At 41.6% G+C, this 24,485-nt stretch overlaps 1 protein-coding gene across 4 annotated transcripts in view; it reads right to left on the reverse strand.

The window, feature by feature from the left end:
* Positions 1-1,715: 1,715 nt before the first annotated feature.
* Positions 1,716-24,485, reverse strand: part of ACY1 (aminoacylase 1) — a 48,106-nt gene continuing 25,336 nt past the window's right edge. For 3 of the 4 annotated variants that reach the window (XM_089524697.1, XM_089524689.1, XM_089524706.1), the window contains exons 3-15: positions 19,636-19,700; positions 17,680-17,784; positions 16,865-16,959; positions 15,855-15,931; positions 12,926-13,015; positions 11,305-11,361; positions 9,688-9,761; positions 8,900-8,949; positions 8,288-8,432; positions 7,444-7,512; positions 7,063-7,142; positions 6,510-6,570; positions 1,716-6,400 (exon numbers count right to left, since the gene is read on the reverse strand). In XM_089524697.1, coding sequence (XP_089380823.1) covers positions 6,236-6,400; positions 6,510-6,570; positions 7,063-7,142; positions 7,444-7,512; positions 8,288-8,432; positions 8,900-8,949; positions 9,688-9,761; positions 11,305-11,361; positions 12,926-13,015; positions 15,855-15,931; positions 16,865-16,959; positions 17,680-17,784; positions 19,636-19,700 — 1,133 coding nt within the window. In that variant the 3' untranslated portion in view covers positions 1,716-6,235. The remainder of the gene's footprint in view (positions 6,401-6,509; positions 6,571-7,062; positions 7,143-7,443; positions 7,513-8,287; positions 8,433-8,899; positions 8,950-9,687; positions 9,762-11,304; positions 11,362-12,925; positions 13,016-15,854; positions 15,932-16,864; positions 16,960-17,679; positions 17,785-19,635; positions 19,701-24,485) is intronic. The other variant, XM_089524716.1, reaches the window with a different exon arrangement.

Genomic DNA, 24,485 nt, shown 5'->3' on the forward strand with positions numbered 1-24,485 from the left:
CTTGTTACCTTTTGCCATAAGCTAACTCTGGGTGCATCTAGACTGACTGAAAGCTCCCAGATTTTATTCTTGTTCTTTGGGTTTTCATGGCGGTATCCAGACTGGCACAAAGCGCCGGCCTGGATATGTGCTAGGGTTGCCTCAGGGCATTCTTTACAGACGCCCCGCAACCCTAGCACATACCTGCAGCGTTGTAATGGCGGCGCCCTGTCTACATGGGTGGTGCCACTACGTCATGGCCGCGCTGCTTCCAAACGGAGCGGCACGGGCGTGACACACGTGCGCCGCTGCAGGGCGCTTGTAGCACCCTTTCAGCAGCGCCGGAAGGAGCTCCGTTTTGGAGCTCCTTTTGCTGTTTGTGTTGCTGGCGCAAACTTTACATGGCTGCGCCAGCAACACAAAAGAGAAAGGAGCCGAGCGACCCCTTTCTCTGCCTGCCCGCCACTGTCAGGGTGTCCTTGGGGCATGAAGCCCCAAGGACACCCCTTTCCAGGCCGCGAGGAAGCAGCGTTTTGCCACTTTCCCGAGGCCAGGAAAAGTGGCGGATCAGGGCCTCAGGGGCTGCCGCTGTGGCAGCTCAGGCCCCGATCCATTGGGGAAAGGGGTGGCCTGTATCCCGCCTATATTGGGTAAAATAAACCAAACTGGGAAGCTGGTATAAAAATTCCCTGATCAGGAGCTGGTGGAAAATATTTTGGGATAAACAAAAGGTGTATGCAAAATAAATGTGCAAAGAATGGGAACAAAAGCTGGGACTTTTAATATATTTGGATGTGAGCACAGAAAGATTTATCTCCAGGTAGACTGGAATGGCTGGGGGAAGCGTGATGGAAATGCCCACCGCACCTCCTAGAAAACACTTTGGGGCAACAAAATTTTTTGACCCTGGGAGGCCCCCAAACGCAGTTGAAATGACCTCCATATCCCTTAGAGGGCATTTTGGAGCAAAAGAAAAAAGACCCCCCAGGGGCTGGGGGGGACCACAAAAAAGGCCTGAGGGAACATTTAGCCCATGTACCAAACTCTGCCTACCCATTCTAGAAATCTGTAAAAAAGGAATACTCTAATCCAATAGGAAGTGGATAAGGGCCACATCCTCTCTGTTTATAAATTTCAGCCTCTCCCTTCTTCAGAGCCTGGGACAAATTTCTGTAACAACACCAACATCTTTTGAAACAGCTATAGGATTGTAGCCCCATTTGCCTTGAAAGAAGTCCAGCCAAACAATTGGGGACAAAGAAGCCATTCTTCTGCTATTCGGTCATCTCAAAAGTTAATTTCTCTGTAGTTTAAATTTCACAAATGTGCTTTACTTTCTTTACAGGAATATGGCTGGAATCCTACATCAGACGTATGGATGCGTAAACACTGTAGTTGCAGTAGTATGCAGTGAATCTTGTCCAGATTGCCTCCGATCCCCACTTACCAAGCAGCAGCCACTGCAAGTGATGGCACTCTGTCCCCTTGTCTCAGGAAGCAACTGGCTGCCATTCCCACACCCTCCTGTGAGGGATTTCTGGTTTGACTGGCAGAAACAGGATCCATCACAACTTTTCCATGTGTGGGAGATCACTTGTGCGAGGCAGATTGGGACTGTCAGCCAGCCGCTTCCTGAATGACAAGGCAACTAACCCCTGTCAACTGCAGCAGTTGCTTCCTGATTAAGTGGGGATTGGGGAGCTTTCACAGTTCCTACATAGCTCCTAAACTAGGGGTTATGTAGGGATTGTGAATACAACAGTCATGAGTGCATAATTCTAGGATGTGCATTTGTCACTGCCATCAAGGATTCTGGCCTACATCTTCTTGACTAGTGTATTCTTTCCATTTTGTGAGCCACTAAATTCAAGCCTAGGGGAACACTTAATCAGGGTGACCGGATGACAAGGCACTGCAAAATGTAGGGTATTCAAGAAAAGGGGAGGGCATGAGCAAAGAAAGGCTAAAAACACACATAGGAATATAAATTCATGCTCCCTAGTCATGCTCAAAATGGAGGACATTTTGAAATTTCTTTTGGACAGGTTGGAATGTAGGAGCTGTGCTGAAAAAGGAGAACATCTGGTCACCCTGCACATAATAAACATTTTAAGAAGACAGGTACACCTTAATTGATTCCCTAGCCAGCAGATGCCTTCCTGTCAATAGCTTTTTACAGGGAGAAAGTAGGCAGCCTACCAGATCCTCAACCTCCCCACCATTCCTGCACAACTGCAATGCAGAAAAAGGCCTTGGTTGTGATTTGTTACAGTGCCAAGTCTCTGGCTCCTCTACTCTCAGTATACTCTTTAGTTATTAATCACAGATTAATAACTGTTCAACCATTTCCCATTAATTCAGAACTGGATACATTTTGATGATAACTTGTTCTTATTCTTCAAATATACTGGCATGTTCATCTCTCTGATCAGTGAAACCAAATGGAAGCAGCACTAGTAGTGTCAGCTACTAGCCAAGTGCTGGAAGATGTGCATCTCTTCTTCACATTTCTTTTCCAGATTTACATACAGCAGTGCAACATTGGCAATACAAGCAGCACCCAGGTAAGTGAACAAGAACTTCCCAGAGGATTTCCATAGGCAAGTCTGCCATCTAGTGGAAACCTATAACATAACCATTCAAAGTCCTAAATCTACCAGTATATTTTCCCAAATAAAGTCAGCACATGTTCAGTTTTAAAAATCTAGATGTATTTTAATGATTATATATTTTTCTTAAGATCATGTTTGCATTATTTCTGACCCTTTTACCATGGCTACAGTAATCAGGTTGGAAGTTCTGTAGCATTTTCAAGTCTAGACAATCATGTTTCTATTTACATAACAAGCATATCTGAACACATGACTGCAGAAGATCAGCAATTGTTGTTAAAATCTTCAAACCTGCCTCATGAATAAGCCCACAGACACAGTCATTGGGAAAGACAGCAAAACAAAGAATAAAACTGTAGTGATAATTATCTCCATGTGCATGCCTATTATAGCTAATTTTTTGGCCTGGAGTGTGGATCTTTCCACGTGTGCTGAAGATATGAAGACCTATATTGTGCTGCTAAAAATTATGCAGATTTGGGATTTCTTCCAGTGAAAAGCAGTATTTATTAGGTGGTACATAGATCCAGAGCATGAGAGTTCTTTGGGGGAACTACAACTCCCCAAATCCCATGGCCAGCCAATGGTCATGTTGACTTGTGGGTTATAGGAACTGCAATTAAAAAATGTAACATTTCCAAAATCTCAGTAGATAATTTTATGAGCTCAGACCAAGAGGAAGTTTAATGGGACATGCACAGAACTTACCGACCTTTAAATTTAAGGATTCCCAATTTATTTTAGCAATGCATGCAGTCTGCTATGCCTCCCAAATTCTATAGACCCTGTTTGTTGCCCATGCAAGGGAGGGGGAGAAGTGCACTGATGATCCATATGGGCCACACATCACAGCCTTGCAGGCAGCTCCTCCTTTCCCCCACTGCAGGGAGTAGCTTTGCTCTGGCAGCCTCTGCAATGCAGGGATGAGGACTGCACCATGCCCATAAAGACCAAAGTGTTTACTTCTTCCTCAAATTAGGACACGATTTCCTAACTATGTAGCAAAGGAAGGTACACCTGTGTAGAACTTGCTGACTAAGAATACAGTGTTGTCCATGCCATAAGCTAAGACTTTAGTGTCTTTATATAAGCAGCATTTGACTAGTCAATTTATTTGAGATCAGAAGTGCATTTCTATCCCATTAGGATTCAAATAGGAATCTGCTATTTCTCTTTTGACTCTTTGCAACAGAGCTTGGCAAACTTACCTTTTGCCCTATAAATGTAACTAACAGTAGCCAGACTGGCTGAGAAATTCTGGGAGTTATTGTCCAAAAAAGTAACTTTTCCAAGCTCTGATGTGAGAAGAGGTGTAAATAAGGACAAATAATAAAGTAGCTGAAATATCTGCAGAACTTGAAAATGTGTCAGTTTGCTGTTGCAGGTATAACTGCAGTTTCTCCCTCCTAAAAAGAGGCTCTTATCAGCAGATTACTATTGCATATCACTCATAACAAAGTTTTTGGTTTCTAGAACATTTTATCTAAGAAATCCACATTTCTGCATTTGGGGGTCTATGGTTAGAATCCAATACATACTTTTGTTGTTAACAGCTGTCAATTCAACTGTAACCCTATGAATGCGAGACCTCCAAGTCACTCTGTCCTCAACCAGCCTCGCTCAGGTCTTGCAGACTCATTACTGAGAATGAAACTCCACTCAACACTTCCATGGAAATATGCATAAAAGGTATGTCTTACACATTTTCTTAGGTATTTAGAAGCAGCCTGATTCATAGACCTATGCATCTCAGCATACAAGGGATGCAAGGCTCACAGGTGAGCTCATACTTTCTCTGTAAGCTTGAGCAGATGAAGGGAAGTTTTTCATCTCTCCTCAATCTAATGCCATTGCTTCATGGAGTAAATATGAACATAAAAGAACAAATTTCCGCCATTCCATACTTATATTTGGATGTAAAATGCTAGCAATTCTAAAGGAATTTATAGAAAATGCCCCAGATAATTTCAGATGAAATAATCCAACATTATGCAGAGTGTGAATTTGAAAAAGTTCCTATAGATGAGGACTGGCCTTGCACTTTAGCAATATGTGGATTGTAACTATAATCAATCTGAACAAGATAATGGTTTGCTTTAAGGGAGAAAATAGGGATAAGGCAGATTTGAAATAAAACACAAAACATCTAGAAGACTCTCTCTTTCTAATCCAAATGAACAATTTTATTTAAGGCTGGACAGCACATCCCTTTTGTGGGATCAATTGCCCTTATGTATATATGGAGGGACAGGAGGGAGGTTCAAGGAGATGAATTCTAAAAAGTTTGGCATGAGATGGATTTATCAAAATAAAGTGGCCAAAGATTTATCTATTTTAACTCTGCACTTCCCCTCCCAAAAGTTTTGCTTTATGTTCTTAGCATCCTAGCAGCACCTCTTTGTCATTTGGGAGAGCCAGCACTATGTAGTATTGTGCCCTGGGGCATTATTGCAGAACAAAAGATGGCTGTCCCATTCAACTTTTATCCATTTGGCATACATCCACAGTGATTTTTAAAGACTTCAGTTCTATAAAAAATTAAGGCAGCATGCTGCAACCAGCACCTTTACTATTCACCCAAGAGGTTAAAATTCATGGAGACTGCCCCTTGCCAATTCCAGCTGGGGCGGAAGTGAGAAGGTAGACTCCATATTAAGGCCATATTGATTATTCTCACTCCCATCAAATCTGCTTTCCTCTTCTTACTCAGGATCATCTATTAAATTCACCTTCAGTCACAGTTCATTTTTCACCAGAGGATCTCATGTGGCAAAGGACCACTGTTCATCATTCATGCCCCTCTATAAATGGGGGAACAAAGAGAAAAAGAGATCTCCCAGCTTCATACAGCGTATGATAGTGGAGCTCAATGTTTCAGTGCTCAGATCTCACACAAGTTCTGAGACAGCAGAATGGGGCCTGTCTCAGAGAAAGCCAGCAAAGCAGCAAGGGGTTAACAGCAGCCACTGCAAGGCAAGGAAGTTCCTGAGGAGAGATCAGTTATGCTTGAAGGCCAAATCTTCTCCTGCTTCTCTATTTGCTCTGCCCATGGGTTTGAAAAGTGGAGAATAGATGCTTTTTTTACCCTCACTGAGCAATGGAAGACAGAAGGAATAACAGCAGTGGAATAACAGGAATCTCACAATCAAAGGTAGGCCAGCAATAGGGCAATAACAGTTTGCAACACATCCCAACAAGCCCCAGTGGTGAGAACCTGACTCCTTCAAATCTAGCACATAAGGAGCCATGAAGAGCATCTTTTTGTTCTTAAAAAGGACAGGTGCTGATGAAAGACACTGGGAACTGGTTGCTCTTCCTGCAGAAACTGTGGGTACACTAATTGCTTCAGTGAGGAGTGGAAAAATAGTATCTGACCCCTACAGAACCCTGCTTTAGATGGGCTGGTATAAGTGGCAGTTTCCAGCATGCTTTGCCTCTTGTGGGCCACACAAGGATGTACTGGAGTTCCACAGTCTGTCTTGGAATACCACCAGATCTTAGCAAGTCACTAATCCTCAACCATGACATCAAAGGCCTGCATTGGTTGTGCCACAACATGAAGCAAACAGAAGAGGTTTTCTAATCATCTGTCTTTCTCTTTGGTTTCCTTCTTCCCCATGTGGCTACCATCTGCTTATTTGCCCTCAGGCTTCTGCTTGGAGGAGAGGGACACTGGCCAGTGCAGAGATGAGCTGGGCATAAATCTCAATCCCACGGAGGAAGACCTGCTCATTCAGAAACTCGTTGTGGTCATGTAGCAGTACTGGGGTGCGGTTCATGGGGGAGAAGCCAATAGCTGGGTGACCCGCCTGTAACACAGTGAAAGGAGTGGCACTCATCAGACAGTGACACCTCAGGAAAGCAAGAACAGAAAAGTAAGAAACATTATTAAATAAATAAATAAAGATCTGTACTCACTGCTCTAATGTAACGGCTGTCTGTGGCAGCTGGGAAGATTTCACACTTCAGCTTCATGTTCCTAAAAGACATAGTGAGAAATATGATTCTACTTACATTGCTAAATTAGCCTGTTCTTTTCCTTCCACTGGCTCCAAGCTGTTTGAAGGCAGAGTTCAGACAGGGATCATAAGAATGGAACAGAGGATGCTTACATTAATAGAGTACTAGGATGGGAAATATGTGGCCCTTCATATATACTGGACTGTAACTTCCATCACTGGCTATGCTAGCTAGTACTGATGGGAGCTGCAGTCCAACATCATCTGAAGGGACACATATTCTTTATTCCTGACACAGGAGAAGATACTGGAAGGGCTGAGGGTTCTGGGCCACTCTTCTGTCCTTTATAGATTGTCAGGGGAATTCTTTCTCTGAACATGAATGTCAGCTTCGAAGAAAAATAGTGATTTCTTTCTGTGTCTGGCAAGTCGAACAACCACCAGCTATAACCTGTGTACCTTTTACAAATAAGGATGAGTGCCAGAATGGGGAAACATGTCATCTTACTCACATGTCCCTGCAGGTGCTACTGAACGCCTTCCACCAGGGGTCAGACTCCTCTGTGGAGGTCACCGACTGATCCGTGTATTTCTAGCCCAAAGAAAAGGGTAGAGGGTGAAACGTGGAGGAGGCAACAGGGCTCCCACGGTGCAGGAGTCTGTGGCAAGGCATGGCAGAAGCAGCAGCGGGAGTGAAAGAGGTAAAAGGGACACTAGGCAAACCAGAAAGGAGGCCATACTGAAATAAAAGGCTCAAGGGACAAAGTAAGATAGGCAGAGGAAGTGGCAGCAAAAAGGAATACTATGTAGTTAAAACTTAGGAAATGAACTATACTCTTAGATCTAAGGCAAAGCAACCAGCTGCTGGAATGCTGTCTCATCTGTGCTATTACCTGGTGGAACTCATAAGTAACACCTTCCCCAGCTGCCCGGCACCAGGCTGTGAGCTGCTCCTCAAATGCCTGCAAGGCAGAGACAAACCAACATGCATTATGAGAACAGCCTCTCAGAATGATTCTTGGCCAAAGATCCTGACTTCAATTTATCTGGAAACTGCAGTTTTCCCAATTCATGTTAGAATCCTCTGCATTCGTTCCTGTCATGCTTAACCACGGTCCTGCCTCACAAACTGAACAACCATACACTCTGTAACAGGAATGGGGATCATGTAACCCTTCAGATATTGGCGAGGAGCATTGGGAGCTCTAGTGCAAAGACATCTGGAGGGCTGCAGAATCTCTACTGCTGCTCTAAAAGTACTATCTCTAAGAACCATTAATGCAAGGAGCCATGCTGATTTGGGACTATTTTAGGTCTCTGAAATTCCCCCCAACTGCTTTTAATCTTGTGCCTTTACACCTAAGGAAAGTAGAACGGGAAAATGTTCAAACCCACTGCAATCCATGGCTCTTGGAAGTAAGGTACAGGTGAAGAAATCAGCCCATCTAATTCTCATAGTCCTAACCAAGAAGGATTTCAAGGCACCTTCACATTATCAGCTGTAATGAATGCAAAGAGATTTTTTTAAAAAACAGTACCATATACTGTACAATTTACAGGATGCTTTAACTAATTTTAATCTAAGTATAGTTTGGAAACTGCTTTGCTTGGTGAAAAAAATTAAAGTAAGGAGAACAAGTAAGGCAGTATAGTATAGAACAAGTATAGGATGCTGGCCACCATTTCCCACTCTATCCCCCCCCCCCCAACTCTTCTCCAAGTATATTTATATTGTACCTTTAAATCAGCTGTGGGTGGGATGCGGATGTCAAAGGCTGCAGACATCTCAGAGGGAACCACGTTGAAAGAGATGCCCCCATTCAACATGGTCAGGTTGAGTGAAGTGACATCACCTAAAGTAAGGTGCTTCTCTGACTTCAACCTGAGAGAGAAAAGTGATAAGATCTTTCACTCTACCTTCCTGAAACTCTGGATTAAGCTGAGGAGGAGGGAGAAACAGCAGTATTATTGAGAGCACTCTTTCAAGCTTATGTAAACATTTTCAAAAATCAGAGCAAATAATATTCTCATTTACAAAAGTAAAATAGATAGCAGTTCTCTCATACAATAATTACAATTGTATGTGAAGACAGACATAGGCATGCCCTATACCAGAACTCGTATACTTGCCCCAAGACTGATGGATGCCACTATAACACTCTATACTGAATTTTTGCAAAAAGGCTTAGATCTCAGCTGTGTTGCTCATAACAAGCCATGCACTAGTGCAAACCACTGTGATTACGCAAATAAATGCAAAACCTCTTACAAAATGAGTAAATTAAACTGAAGGAAGGGTGGAAGCTCTTTTCTAACCTTGTTAGGCTTCCTTCAAGACCTTTTTCTCACCTTTGTTTTTCACGCTCTCTGAATTCTAGGAAGGAAGTGATCACTCTGTGCTATGGACAGGAAAGTTGAAAAGTCAATGTAATGATGCTGAAAAATGCATACACGACCCATCACAGCAAGCAAATGGTAGAATGTTTTTCAGATGGCCCATCATGACTAAAGAGCACAGGCACTTCAACCCCTCGCACTGCCAGTATTCCTACATCCCTCCCTCTACTAAGGGGGTATGGACAAGACAGGGTCTTATTCCCTCCAGGAAATTTTGATAGGATGGTGTGGAAATGGTCTAAACCAGCGCTACTCAAAGTGTTGGTCCCTGGACAGTCACCAGCTACCAGTCCCTGACAAGATTCCAGAAAAGAAAGAAACAACTGTATCCAGTGCCCCCAAGTTTAGTGCCAGTTCCTGGTACACTGAAAAACAGTAATTGCCAATCCTCCACATCCTATGGTATGAGAAGTACGGGTCTGGACCAGAAGTCAACAACTTATAGCTCTCCAGATGCTACTGTACTACAGCTCCCTTCACAATTAACCATTGGCTACACTGGCTGCAGCTGATGGGAGTCTTATAACATCTGGTTGCCACTTCTAGTTTGGATTGTATCTGACACCAAGTGCTGTGGATTCCACAAGCAGATGTCTACTTCAACAGTTAGATTTCAGCTCAGATAGCAGAAGGGATTGTTTTCTCATCTAAGTAACTGGCTCTTCCCTGCTATCATACATAAGAAGCCTCACCTGTCACTCTATGTTTGCCCTTAACTCTTAAAGAGAAAGCTCCCTTACCATCTTTTCAGCAGCTGTGTTCTCAATGAACCTGGATCCATGTCCTGGATTCCCTTCTACCTTCACTTTAATCCCTGCAGGTATTAAAGGGAAACAGAGAACAGGAAAGAGAAGCAAAGGAGGCATAGCAATTTCTTAAATACCCAGGGACCACAGCAAGTGAGAACTGATTCTGATGGAACTTGTAGGGCAAGGATGAGCATACCATTGATTTGGATCTACAGGTAACTGATTGACAGTAGATTAGTATGAAGTTTTGACTCCTGATACTTTAACAATAGCAAAAAAACCCCAAAAATTACAAAACATCTCCACTGTAGCTTGCCTAAGGCTGACTACTTATCTCTTAGTATTCATCATCTGATTAATTGCCTCTGACTAGGGGTTTATATGTGTGAGGATTCTGTGTTAGATTTTCTAATTTATAGTAACTAAAATGCAGGATTTTTTTGTATTTGTCTATGCAATGTAAAACTCATAGGACACAACAGTAAAGGGCTCAGAGATAACACATACCTCTGGCACACTTGACATGCTAATGTGTACCTGGCTCTGGATTTTGGGCCTTAGAGAATCGGCAGGAGCTAATCTCCAAAGAGTAAAAGACAAGAACCCAGAAAAAAAGGGAAAAAAAGTTTAAACAAAAGTGCAAAAGCAGCCGGCTATGAAAACAGAGGGTGAATCCCAGTTGTAACAATCCACTTAGTACAACAGTCCACTCATCTTTACAGTGCTGTTTCCTGACACGTGTCCAACAAATGGTGGATATCTAGTTTGAAAACATATACCCCCACCTGTGGAAATCACCATGCTGGAAATCAGATTTAGATGTCTGTGACCATTTACTGCTGTATCTGAGTTTTCAGGTAATCATCAAATTTATGTGGAATTGCCAACATTCAAGTATGAATGCATATGTGTACCTAATTTCAGGTGTTCAGTGTAAACTACCCAAATACTTCATTAACTGCCATAACTGAAAATTCCAAGAGGTACAACACAACTCAAACAAGATGTGACTGAGGAGGGCTAAAATCCCAAGTCCTTTCCAGTGATGCAACTGTGATAATAGATCAGTAGATGTACTGTAAGAGTGAAAAACAGCTGTGGCCAAGAACAATAAAATTCCAGTCCAAGTCTAAAAGAAGGCTGATCTATAGTTTTTTGTGGATTTTTTGGGATATGTGGCCATGTTCTAGAAGAGTTCCTTCCTGACGTTTCGCCAGCATTCGTCAGGAAGAAACTCTTCTAGAACATGGCCACATATCCCAAAAAATCCACAAAAAAACTATGGATGCTAGCCATGAAAGCCTTTGACTTCACAAGGCTAATCTACTTATCTGTTTTGGCTTCCCTAAGAAGTCCTGTAGGTTAAAGGGGTTACCCATCTATGGCTTAACTCCAACAACTGTTAAGAAGAGTTCATGTCTTCCCTGAGGAACAGATGGAATGCACACAGTTCTTTCCACATGACATTCACCTGCATTTTCAGTGCAGATCTTAAGACATATGACTTTTTAAAAAGATCAGAAGTAACCACAAAGAAACTAAAAACAGGGAGGAAATACAAACACAAAAAAATATGCATGGGGAGACAGAATCCTAAATCTTACTCACACCATGGGCATTTCTCGCCATAAAATACAGTGAAAGTGTCTGTCGGGTTCGCCAGGCCTGGAAAGAAAAAAGATAATGGCAGTAGCAAGTAATTTTAGCTTAAAAGCACTGCTGATTTTCTGCAGACCCTTTTGACAAGAAGCCAACAGGGAGCCAGGTGCTGCAAGCAGCTCCCTCTTGCCCCTCCTCTCTGCACAGCCAGGGAAGGATCATGAGGGAAAGGCATGGAGGAGGTTGAGAAGTAGAGGAAGTGGAGGCTCAGAGTGCTTGCCAAGCCCCAGACTCCTGGACATGCGTTCACATGTTTCAACTCACTACTAGATCGCTGGCAAGTGAAACCGTGGAAATTAATCCCATGGATAAGGGTGCCTTACTGCTCTTCTATCCAACCCTATGTCAAAAGATCTCAGGAGAGCACACAGATGAAAACAATACTAACAGGGTAAAAATTTAAAACAATAAAAATACAATGGGCTCTTGGTATCCGCTGGCATTTAGTTCTAGGACCCTTGTGGATACCAAAATCTGTGGATACTTAAGTCCCATTAAACACAGTGGCATAGTAAAATGGTGTCCCTTATATAAAATGGCAAAATCAAGATTTCCATTTTGGAATACAGATTTTAAAAAGTATTTTCAAGACATGGATAGTTGAATCAGCGGATAAAGAATCCGTGGACACAAAGGGCTGACTGAAATTTAAACAGACCAAAAGCATATTAAACACAATGGCCCATTACAGACGGGCATAAAGTACGGACTGGGTCCATATTAGGGTTAGAAAGGGGTGTTCCTTCCGGATGCCCCTAACCCTAATACGGCCCGAGTCCATACAAAATGGCGGTGCCCGTTCCACACAGGGGCCATCTTAACGTAGCGGCTGCATTGCGTCCGCAGGTCGCACAATGCATATGATGCTGCGAGTGTGCCATTGGCACCTCGCGGTGTCATATCCGCGTCACAAAGAGAAGCGCCATTTTGGCACTTATTTGCAGCACGGAGGAGCCCCACAGTTTGGCTGCTGTGGCTCCTCTGCGCTGCAACCGGCAGCGGCGCGAGACCGCTTGTTCTGGGCGGTCTGTAACGTGCCATTATGAACAAGTTAGATCAGAGTTGGAAGACTAAAACAGTTTTACAACCCTGTGCATAGCATTTGAAGTAAATCAGTGAGACTCAAAATCTTTCATAAATAGGCATGTTTTTACTTGTTGCCTGAACAAAGCCAGTGGTGGCACCAATTTGGCCTCCAAGGGGAGAGCATTCCACAGCTGAAAAGGCCCTCTCCTACATCCTCACACAGAATATTGACCGCACTGGTGGGGCACAGAGGAGGACCCTCCACAGCAGATCTTAATCCTTGGGCAGGTACTTAGAGGGATGTTGACTGACATCCTTTACTCTTGTGATGGTAAAATAAACAACTTCATCAAGGCTCTAAATGAGTTTCGCTTCTTGGAGCTTTACAGTGCAACAGTGTAATGCTTAATACTGAGCAAGAAATAGAAGTAGTCACTAAAGGTTATTTTGACATAAGGAAAAGCATGCAAAATGAAAAGGCTGGTTTTGTGATACTCTCTAGTTCAAACATGTCTTCTTCAGTCTCATGCTAATGGCTCCTCACCTTCATCCAAGGCAAAGCCAACGTTAAGTGTGGCAAACTCAGGTCGCTTCACAAACATTTCCATCCCCTTGTGGCCCCCAATCTCTTCATCTGTATTTTAAAAAAGGGGGAGAGAGAAAGAGAGAGAAACAACTCTTTTGGTTTGTACTCTAGACAGGCCACATATATGCTTTCCAGAACATAAAGGAGCTAAGAGCAAACTGCAATACAGAGCTCCCAGTCTCCCAAGACAGCTTCAGCTTACAATCCAACCCACCCTGGTGATGATGTCTCTTGTCAGAACACAACCCTTGGATGATAAACAGTCACCTTTTGGCCAAGAGTCATTCATAGTCAGCCCTTTTAGGACCGTGATGTGCAAACTATTTTCTGCTGCCAGGCAGGAAAATGACAGTCTGCTCAAAGGGTTGGGAAACGTCAGAAGAGAATAATATTGAAAAGGCCATAGGGTCAGCCAATATCAGTATTATGGCTGAAACTGGGTTGCAGCAGAAGACCAAGCCAGACATGCCATGGGAGGACCATGTTTGGATTCTCTGACTATAAATTTTTCTAGCCAAAAAGGCTCTGCACTGCTTCCCTGATTTCAGTCCTTCCCAAAGCTGCTATGAACTACCAGGATGGTGCTAGTAAGTGTCTCTTCTGTACATGTCTTTTATACCTGCTGTAGCTAACACCACAGAAACAGTGGGAGGGGAATGGGTTAATTCTTCTCCTTGGAATCTAGTGGCCCTGATCTAGATTGGGAGTTGGCACCTCTACTTTTAATAAAAGAAAATGGCATTAGGATTGTTGAGCACAGATCTCTCATGTCATGTCACATTTATCCCATTCCTGGCCCTCTTGGTTGTCTCTGTACATATCCTCTCATGCCGTTTTGTGTTCAAAAGGTGGTACTGCACCAAGAGAGCTGAAGAACTCCAGTATACAACTGAGCACAAAAGTTAGAATCATACAATCCATTCTACTCCCTATTACCATGCATGGTTGTGAGAGCTGGACAGTGAAGAAAGAAGACAGGGAAAAAAATCAATTCATTTGGGATGTGGTGCTGGAGAAGAGTGTTAAGGATACCGTGGTCAGTTAAAAAGACAAATAAATGGGTCCTAGAGCAGGTCAAGCTAGAAATCTCACCAAGATGACAAAACAGAGGTTGTCATACTTCAGACACATCATGAGAAGATGCGATTCATTAGAAAACACAGTAAGATGGGAAAGGTGGAGGGAAGCATGCTAGATGGATTCTATTAAGGAGGTCACAGGTATCAATTTACAAGAATAAAGCAGAGCAGTGGAGGGCAGGGAGTCTTGGAGATGTCTCATCCACAGGGTCACCATGGGTCAAAATCAACTCGAGGGCAGCTAACAAATGAAGTCTATAAATTTTAGTTTAAAATTGACCCAAAAAAACTTGAGTCGACTTATCCACAGGTCAGTGTAGGTACTGTACTTTAATTCTTGTCAAAAAAGAAAACACCTCCTTTTCTGAGTAGAGTGACTAAAGGCAAGAGCTTAATCCATCCTAGGAGCACCTAAAAGAAGCATCCACCCACCCCCTTTACTCTTTTGGCCATGGCGCTGCTTCTGGTCTTTTTCAATGCCTCAGCAGGAAAATGATGGTGCTGGCAGCTCTTTGGTGTTTTCCCTCAAAGAAGTGCCAAGAGGAATTGGGTTTTGAAGGATCCAAATAAAACATATGTATGTTTGTCAGATTTTCTGGATAAAAATCAGGCAAAATTATCACATTAAAATTAAAAGCTACAATTGTGAGCACTTTGTCTTTTCAGCCTTTTTGACATGTATGCATTTTTTTACCCTTGCCCATACCTGGTCACCTCCCCGATACACTGCACAGTCATGATTTACTATAGTTCCCTTCTCATCCATCAAGCTTTTAGGGTGAGCACAAATGGCTATACCTGCCAGAATTTTGTAAGTTCTTTAGCATAATTTTCCTTTGCATTGTCCTTTATATCCTTTGTTACATGCTTCCAGGTTTTACCCTTGTCTTATCCACAGGTCATATCAAAATCCATAATTTTGCCTACAAAACTTGCTCTCAACTTAGACATGAGGTTGACTTATAGTCAAGAACATACAGTATTTATTTCTGGCCAGAGCTTGAGAGACAAAAGCACTGCTGCCTCTTGGTACTAAAATTTGATCCCACATAGCTACCATTTTATTCAATATCATCTCTGGAATAAAGAGCCACAAAAGGGGCCTGCAAGGGCTTTGTGGTACCTTTTTTAGGCTAACTTTAGGCTAAGAATTTATATGGCAGGTGTTAAACTGACTGGGGTTTGATTTTTTTTCTGATGTAGCTTAGAACCTGAAGGGGGAGTGAAAGGGTCATCTGCTTCTAGTGCTGCTGCCTTTTGATTTGGAACCCCAGCCCTTTCCCCTCCTACAGTTAGTGAACCATTGTTTGGAATCCCCCACCCCCATATTTTTTTGAAAAAAAGAGTCCAAAAGAGGAAAAAGAATTGTGATTTTAAAACATGGACAAAGAGGATGAGACAACTGGAGAAAGAAATAAAAAAGATTGGTCACAAGAAATATTGGTAAATAGAAAAAGCCTGGGCCATTTAAATGATAAGCATTTTTTCTTGATACAAAATTTTCATTTACTTGCACTGCCACGCTTATGCCCCTTCGCCTGCCTCGTTTAATTTGTTCCGCTGTGAGCCCTTTGGGGACAACAATGTATATTCTTAGCAAGGGAAAACCCTCTGCTGTCAATCAGAGCAATGCAGAGAAAATATACTGCAGCCGATCCACACTGAGCAGATGTATGTGCTTTGCCAGATTCCTTAGAGTGCTTAGCTTGCACTCCAGCCCCTTACAAAAGGACTGGACTTTCCTCTCTCTTGCTCCTGTCACTTGGACACACAAGTAACTAACCTGCAGACCCATTAACGTAACTCACCTGGGACAAAGCTCATATGAATTGTTCGTGGAAAGCGTCTTCCTTCAGCTTTCAGTCTCCGGATAGCCTCTATATACCTAAAAGGATGGGGACCTTGTTTAGTAGCAGAACCTGGTGTGTGTGTGTGTGTCTGTCTGTGTGTGTTTGGAGAGTGGAGTGAGATGTTTGGATCTAGAATTATGCAAGAAAGGAAGAGTACAAAAGGTGGCATACTTGATGGAAAGTGTCAAAATATATGCACAAACCAGCCAGAAAGGTTGTATTTGCTCTCTCCTGCATGTAGGATTCAATCACACATGACTTGACCAGTAAGTAGGTGAATCAGATGTCTGCCTATTATAGCCTGGGCATGGAACTGACAGTGACTTGATGTAAGGCACAAGAGCACATCCACAGTGACTGATGTGCATTAGCCTATCAACTTCAACAACCTCCTACAGACTTATGCAGATGCGATTAAAGGAGCACTTTGTATGAACCCTGGCCTGGGCCAAACTACACATTCTGTTAAATATATACTGTGCAACTGAGTTTCAGTTTCTGTCTCATTTCTAGGTCAGTGTGTGTACAAACCCACTCCAGATCAGGAACACTACACATATGTAAGGGATGATTAAACCTCATCCTTTGCAACTTTTCCCCTCTTCTTAAATACATACAGAGGTTGGAAAATAGAAAAAACACATACCCTCAACAAGTGTTAAGAGAGCGCAAGAGGAGAGAGCCAGTTTAAGAGAGAAAAACTAACAGGGGAAGGAATAGAGGAGGTTAAAAACCCCACCCCCACTTGCTTGTGGTCATCTCAGGCTGGATCATGTCTTCATACTTTGGGGAAAGAAAGCAAATAAGGCCCAGTAGCATGTTATGCATTTAATGGAGTGTGTAGTTTAGCCCTCAGCCATGTCTTCTCCATCATTCTTCAAGCAAAACTAGTAAAGCAGCCTTCTCAACTGACAAACACATACTGAACTGCACAGCACAGAAGAGAAATGGGAGCTAGGCAAACTTACTGGATGGAGACACATTTCATGTCTTGGGCCCCACGTGCATAGATATTTCCCTCAGTGTCCTTGAAGGCTGAAAAAGGATCATGATGCCAATATTCCTGTAAGAAAGAAAGCACCAAAGAACAAACACCTAAAAAAATGGGCATTCAGGATGATAAGTCCTTGCATATGGTGCATCCCAGAGCCTGGACAACCTACTTTTGGGACTACCTGTCCAAAGTGAGGTACATCCTGGACAATGTAGCAAAAGAAAACCCTACATGTTTTGAAAGTAAGTATTTAATAGTAGGAAATCAATATAATCTATCTAATTTGATAACCTGAAAATATTGCACACCTTCAAGTGCTATCTCAGTGACAAATTGCAATTGAACAGAAGTATGTTCCCACTGCCACCCCAGGCAGCAAAGGCAGCGATCGCCAAGTGATGCCACTTTAGACACCTACAGGGCATGCAGATTCAATCCAGCTCCAGTGCTACCTTATACTGAGTCAGGGCATACTGAATGAGACGTTTATCACATGTCCTACTAGCCAGTCAATAGAACACAGGTATGAATGGTGTGTGTATGACAATGCATCATGTTCACATGATTATTAAAACCCGCACCTCAGAATGCTGTCAATTTGAAAGAGATTGTAGAATTAGAAGGGCAAGATATGGAAAACCATACTCCCCCCCCCCCCCAGTTCTCTTATTGGAAAAATGTTTTCAGGTTGTTACCCATTAGTACCACCAATACCCTTTCCCAAGATCCAATTCTTAAGAGGCAGGAGTAAGGTTAAGAATCAGAATCACCAACAGGTTCCCTCCAAACCTCAAACACTGGCACAACATCTGTATGTGAATTCAGCAAGATGGAGCCAAGCTGAGGATCTGTGCCTTTCCAGGTGAGGATGGTGATCACTCGACCAGGGCAGACCTGCAACACAAAACAGTCACATGGGGATTACTCTTCCTATCTTTGGGGCTTGTAAAACGTCCCTATGTAACTGGGAAACTGATCTTTAAGTTGTCCCATATGTTTACAGAGAAGCTCAGCCATGATGGCTTTTACAAGTGAGTTTTTCTGGCATGACCCTTGCACAGTCTCTTGATGTGGTGGGCTACATGTTTTGGACTACAATTCCTATGACTGATGAGCCCCAGCCATTCTGATGGAAGTTACAGAGGGCACCATCTACAGAACAACTGCTCTAGCACCTTTAAAAAAAAATTATTGTTCCAGAAGTCTGCACAGGCCAACTAGGAACAGAAGGTTCCTGATGGCAGTGTGTGAGCTACTAGCACTTGATGTACTTAATGCTGATGACCTATATGTCCTCTGTCCTTACTGAACTAATAAGGAATTGCATCAACTTTGCCACATGTAGATAAGTTGGTAGAAAAAATAGTTTTCTATGGATTTACTCATTCCACAGATTTATTTGCAGAGGCAAAGAAAGCATATTTATCTTGAAATAAATAAATGGATGGGATTCAGAGCAGTGCATGCTAAATGAATGTGAACCTTAGAAGCCAAGCAACCATGAAGCCTTTCTGTTGCTGCCAAATCTAGCATTTCTAAACAGCTTCCATGGTTTCACACCTGCACTCCTCCTCCAAGTTAGATATCTAACAACATAACAAAATGTGGTGCTGTCAAACCCAGAGAGATTCTAGTGGTCAGATTGAGTCCATAACAGCTACACAGTTCTTAGGGAAATCAAGCAAGCTGGTCTTTTGCATACTCTTTGCAAAAGTGGTTTTGGGTATTATGATCAAATACAGAAATCAAGCAAGGCTGGAGAAACTTTGGCCCTCTGGATGTTCTCAAACTCTAGTTGACATTTCATCACAGTAGGACCATTGCTGAGGCATGATGGAAAGATTAGTACATTAACATCTGGATAACTACATGTTCCCTAGCCCTGAACTAGAAGCAAGATCCAATTCTTAAGAAGCCTTGGATCAGCAATTTAGGTTCAGTCAAATCTGTGGACATTTTGTGTTTATAGAGGAATTGAGATAGGCAGAGAAGGAAGAGACTTTTCCTCCTTAATTTGATCCTTATTCCGTCTGTTAAATAAACCACATTTACTTTGTATGGCATTCATTTGTTACTGTTATCAGTCTAAATACAGCACATAAAGCTGGAAAGGTCAGGTTGGATCAATTCAAGAACAGACATAGAACCTGTAATACCAGATTAATGCAACAGCCAGCTCTGCAAGGGATTACAGACTGTAGGAGGTTTGTTATAATTGATAAACAGCCAATTCAAACAGGAACATCATCAGAACTTTCTTTACTGCATCGGATGTTATTTATTTAATTGAAATATGTATATCCCACTATCTAGCAGCTAGGTATACTTGCTTAGGATACTTTCTCTCTTCTCTCCCCCACCAGTAGAACAGTGGACCTAATACCAAAATAATAGGCATGGGGGTGCTAGGGTGTCACCTAAGAAGAAAGGGGGCAGTAGCCTGAAAAAGTTTGGGGACCACTGGTCTAGCTGAAGATCTCAGGGTGCCATACAATAAAATTAACTTAATTTAAAACCATAAAAATGCAAAAGCCCAAACAATAAAAATATTTTTAAGGGGCTAAAACATATTAAACAAGTTAAATTAAAAGATATTTGATTAGCACTGGTTAAAATAGTTTAAAACAAGTTTAAACCATGCAGACTTGTGTGAAAATTTGGTTGATGAAACCGTTCACTATAGGAAACATGAACCAGGTAAAAAAAACACCCAATAGGTAGCACTGATTATTTTTCATTACTTACCTCCACTTTTTGACAAGGTAGGTCAAGTTCAGAAGCTATTCTCTCCAGGAATTTTACAGCTGTTTCTGAAAGAAACCACCATAAAGGCCTCATGTATCAAGGCAGTGTCTTCTCTAAATTTCAGCCACCTTTCAGTCAATAATATTAGTATAACCTTTACAAAATCTATCTACTTTGTGCCCTGTGTAATATTAGCAGCCATATGTTAACCCAGTAGTAAAGGACAAATGGGGGTGAAATGCTGGGCAAGGGTTGGAAATAAATTATTTTGAGATAAACATCTTGCTTGCAGACATTGCTTTTTGAAGATTTGATGATATATCTTCAATATGCATCTAAACTCACTTGCTTGGCCCTGGTGTTTTACATTAAGCATAGTGTTATCTATTTTCTGTTAAGCATTCTCAATATTAGGAGTCACTATTAGAAAAGAAGAGCAAGCATGACTTAGTGGTTTGATTACTGGACTATGACTCTGGAGATGAGGGTTCGATTCCTGCTCAACCATGAAAGGGTGACCTTGGGCAAGTAACAGGGGAAAACAATGGCAAACCTCCTCTGAAAACATCTTGCCCAAAAAACCCCTGATAGGGTCGCCTTAAGGTCGCCATAAGTCAGAGACAACTTGAAGGCACACATCGCTGGAAAAGCACACAGCAACTTGCCTAAAGCAAAAGTGTTAAAACTTAGCCAGAGAGTATAAAATTAGCACACATGATAAATACTGAAGCCTACAAAAGCTCATGCTGCCAACTTCTTTCTTTCAGTTAGTCTCAAAGGTGCTACAAGATCTCTCTACATACTGATTCTACAGACTAACATGGCTGTATCTTTGAATTTAGACATGACAGATTTAGACAAACTCTCTCAATTAATTAACAATAAATCTTGGGGGGGGGGGGAAACTGGAAACCTATTGGGAGCTGCTAATAAGGAAATGGGCAGATCTGAGTAACATAGTATAATACATATACCTATATATACATTGCAATATTGTAAAATAATACATTTAAATAATTCAAAGGGACAGTATAATTTGTACTTGAGGGTAAATTGGAACTGCGGTAGCTTCCATTGTTTTAATAACAGAACAAAATGATCGATGAGATTCCTGGTGGCGCAGTGGTTAAACGCATGTACTGCAGCCATTCACTCAAAACCACAAGGTTGCGAGTTCAAGACCAGCAAAAGGGCCCAAGCTCGACTCAGGCTTGCATCCTTCCGAGGTCGCTAAAATGAGTACCCAGACTGTTGGGGGCAAATTAGCTTACTTGCTAATTAGCTTACTCGCTGTTCACCGCTATGATCTTTGGAATAGCGGTATATAAATAAAATAAATTATTATTATTATTATTATTATTATTAAAAACGTGAGCAGATAGATAGAATATAGAAGGATTAACCTTGATAACAAGGCCAGAAGATAATGAAGTTTCTGTGAGCTTATATTTATAATAGTCATTAAAAACAATATGAAAGTAAACTAGTTGTACAGTAGGGCCTCCTTATCTGAGGGCTTGCCATCCGTGGATTAAAGCATCCGCAAATGGCAAGCCCCTGTTGCTCCCAATGGTGGTGTGAGTATGCGGCTGCGTTAACGGCTGTGTGCACATTGCACCACCATTAGGGAGAATGGGACTTGAGGTCCTGCATGGGGGGGGGGGGGGGTGTCCAGAATGGATCCCAGTGGATACCAAGTTATGACTGTATAGAGTTTTATTAAAACATATCTAAAGTTTAAGATAAGAAAAAAAAGAATGTTGTAAGGTATATAGTGTTTCAATAACTAGTTTTATTTTATTTTGTTCTATTGTTGTAATATTTCAGAAACAGTGCTATATGTTTATACTCTATATATAATATTCAATAAAAAAGATCTTTTAAAAAAACTTAACCAGAGAGAGATTTCCAGGATCATCTAGCACAATGTCAAGGGGATTGCTGTCATTCTTATCTTCCTTGCCCAGTTCCTTCCCTCTGAGACATGACATTAAAACAGGAGAGGAGGGTTCAAGCCCTTAACACTCTATGGACTGCACAAATTTAATAAAACCATAGGATTTATGAATGCTATTTGAGCTGCTGCTTACAGCAAGGGCTCCACATACCCAGTCACCAGTGACAGATTCTCCTCTTTCAAGTAGAGCGGATGCAAAGATGCACCACTTTCTTCCTTTGTAGGAGGGAGAATTTCAGCAGGGGAAGCTTGCATGATGTCCCAAATACAGTTGTACATAGTTTTTAAACATTTTTAAATCTTTTGTTCACTCATTATGCTGTTTAGTTGAATTTAGTTGAATTATTTACATTGTTTTAACACTGTTTAACTTGTTTTAATTGGCAAGCCATCCTAAGATCTTTTTGATATAGGGTGGGGTATAAATATTTAAATAGACAAACAAATAAATAAATATCACACTGCTGAAATTTCCCATTCTACACAAGTATTAAAAGTGCAGGAATCTGAATTTCTCTTGAACCCAGACACTAAGTTCAGAGCTATGGAGACTTCAGTGGAGAAATCTCTCTCTCTTCATAGTGGTTTGTAGATGAACACAAAAAAAACAAAGGAAAATAATTAGAGGGTCTTGTATTTTTCCTGCTATACTTCTTGAATATTATTTGAGAAATAAAGACACTGCATGGAAATATGTCAATTGATTTGATATATTTATCATTCATTCTTGAAAAGTTTTCAGTCTTGTCACTGTTGATAAATACTGTAAATGCTCTATATACCTCCTCTCACCCAACCCACCGAAGGCTTAGATAACCCCAGCCAGGACACAATGAGATCTTTCTAATGAGACCTGGAATTTGTGTCAAGCCCTTCTGCAGGACAGTATTTTCCTGACAAAGAAAACCATACGGGCAATTTGTTCAAGGACCATAGGGTCATATATGCAATAATGAGTGTGTTCTGACAGAGTTAAACCTTCTGTAAACATGTCCTTCCTTTGGGGGGCTTTCTGCTTCAGGCCTTTTAACACAGGCTTCCTATACCAATAGTGCAAAACAAAAAAGGAGGATCCAATCCCCCTCCCACTCTGGGGTGCTTCTCAGTTGTTTACTTGACTGAACAAGCATAAAACAGACTTTATGTTCCCTTTGAAGAATTCTCCCAGCAGGGCTCCTTTAGAAAACAAAAGGGAAATGAAACATTTATTCTTTATTCCTCTAACTCCTTCCTGGAGCTTTTTGGCTCAACCTTCACATAGCCCTTCTCTCCTTGGGACACAGGGAACAATTCACAAAACACAATCCTGCCTTGCTGAGAAATCTCAGAAGGATGCAACACTGGCAGTCCAATAAGAACTTCACTGTTTCATCAGATGTTGCCCTCGCCATGAATCTAGGTCACAACTTTCCTCACCAGGACCCTTTTCATGAACAATCTCTCATCTGGCCTTTCCTACTTCCTTTACAAATTGAATGAAAATCATATACTAAATAAGTATCTCTTTCCTTTCCTCCCACCAAGAGACATATTGCAGGCTGAAGAGGCTTGGAATGTCACAGGTGGGAGAGGGGAACTCCTGAATGTATTATAAAAGCCTTCCCCAACCTTGTGTTCTTTAGATGTGTGAGACTATGAAGAGTCAGCCAGAATCATGTAGCTGACTAAGGGTTTTGGGGAGTTGTAGTTCAACATATCTGAAGAGTGCCAGGTTGCAAAATTCCTAAAACTGGCTAACTTGTATTAAGAATGCTGAGGATCCCATGGACAGCCAAGAAGACAAACAAATGGGTACTGGAGCAGATCAAGCCAGAAACCTCCCTAGAAGCCAAGATGACAAAACTTAGGTTGGCGTAATTTGGGCACATCATGAGAAGACATGAATCACTGGAAAAAAACAATAATGTTAGGAAAGGTAGAAGGCAGTAGAACGAGAGGGAGGCTGCATGCTAGATAATAATAATAATAATAATAATAATAATAATAATAAAAAATCTTTATTTTTATACCGCTTTTCCTAGGAGATCAAAGCGGTTCACAAGCAAATACAGATGTACAACACATCGTATTACAGCATAATATACAATAAAAAAACATTCCACTAAAAACCTTGTATAAAAACATCCTATAAAAACATATTGAAAGCTCACAATCTCACATCTTACAATCTCATAACTACAAATTAACATCACAGATACTTATAACATTGGAGAATGGTGGGGTAGGAGGATAATTATCTCTATGAAGGATCAGAGGGATATGCCAAGTGGAATAGGTGAGTCTTCAATGCTTTCTTAAAGGCTTCCAAGGAAGAACTGAGATTAATCTCCTCAGGGAGTCCATTCCAACATGCAGGAGCAGTAGATGTAAATACTCGTTGGTGAGTTGCAGACAATCTCACCCTAGGATATTCCAATAGCTATTTTCCTGTTGTTCTGAGTGTGCACGGCGGATTATGTAGGGAGAGGCGCTCCCTAAAGTAACTTAGGCCCAAGCCATGTAGGGCTTTATAGGTGATAACCAACACTTTGTATTGAGCCCGGAAGCTAATTGGCAGCCAGTGAAGAGCTTTTAATACTGGGGTTATATGATCTGCTCTTGGGGTCCCAGTGACTAATCTGGCTGCAGCATTTTTAATGCTTTGTAATAATTGGTTTTAGATGCTGTATAGTTTTAATTGCTATGGGTGGTTGGTTTGTACACTGTTGGGGATATATGTTGCTTATAATTGTTTTTGTTGCAATTTGTTGTTGGAAACCGCTATGATCTACACAGGAATAGCGGTATATAAATAACATTTTTATTATTTATTATTATTATTTTGAACTAATTGAAGCTTCCAAACCTGGTACAAAGGTAGCCCCATGTAGAGCGCATTACAGAAATCCAAGCG

Source organism: Sceloporus occidentalis, unplaced genomic scaffold (assembly GCF_023333645.1).
Source record: "Sceloporus occidentalis isolate IW3139 unplaced genomic scaffold, rSceOcc1.0.p SCAF_1, whole genome shotgun sequence".
Lineage (NCBI taxonomy): Eukaryota > Metazoa > Chordata > Lepidosauria > Squamata > Phrynosomatidae > Sceloporus > Sceloporus occidentalis.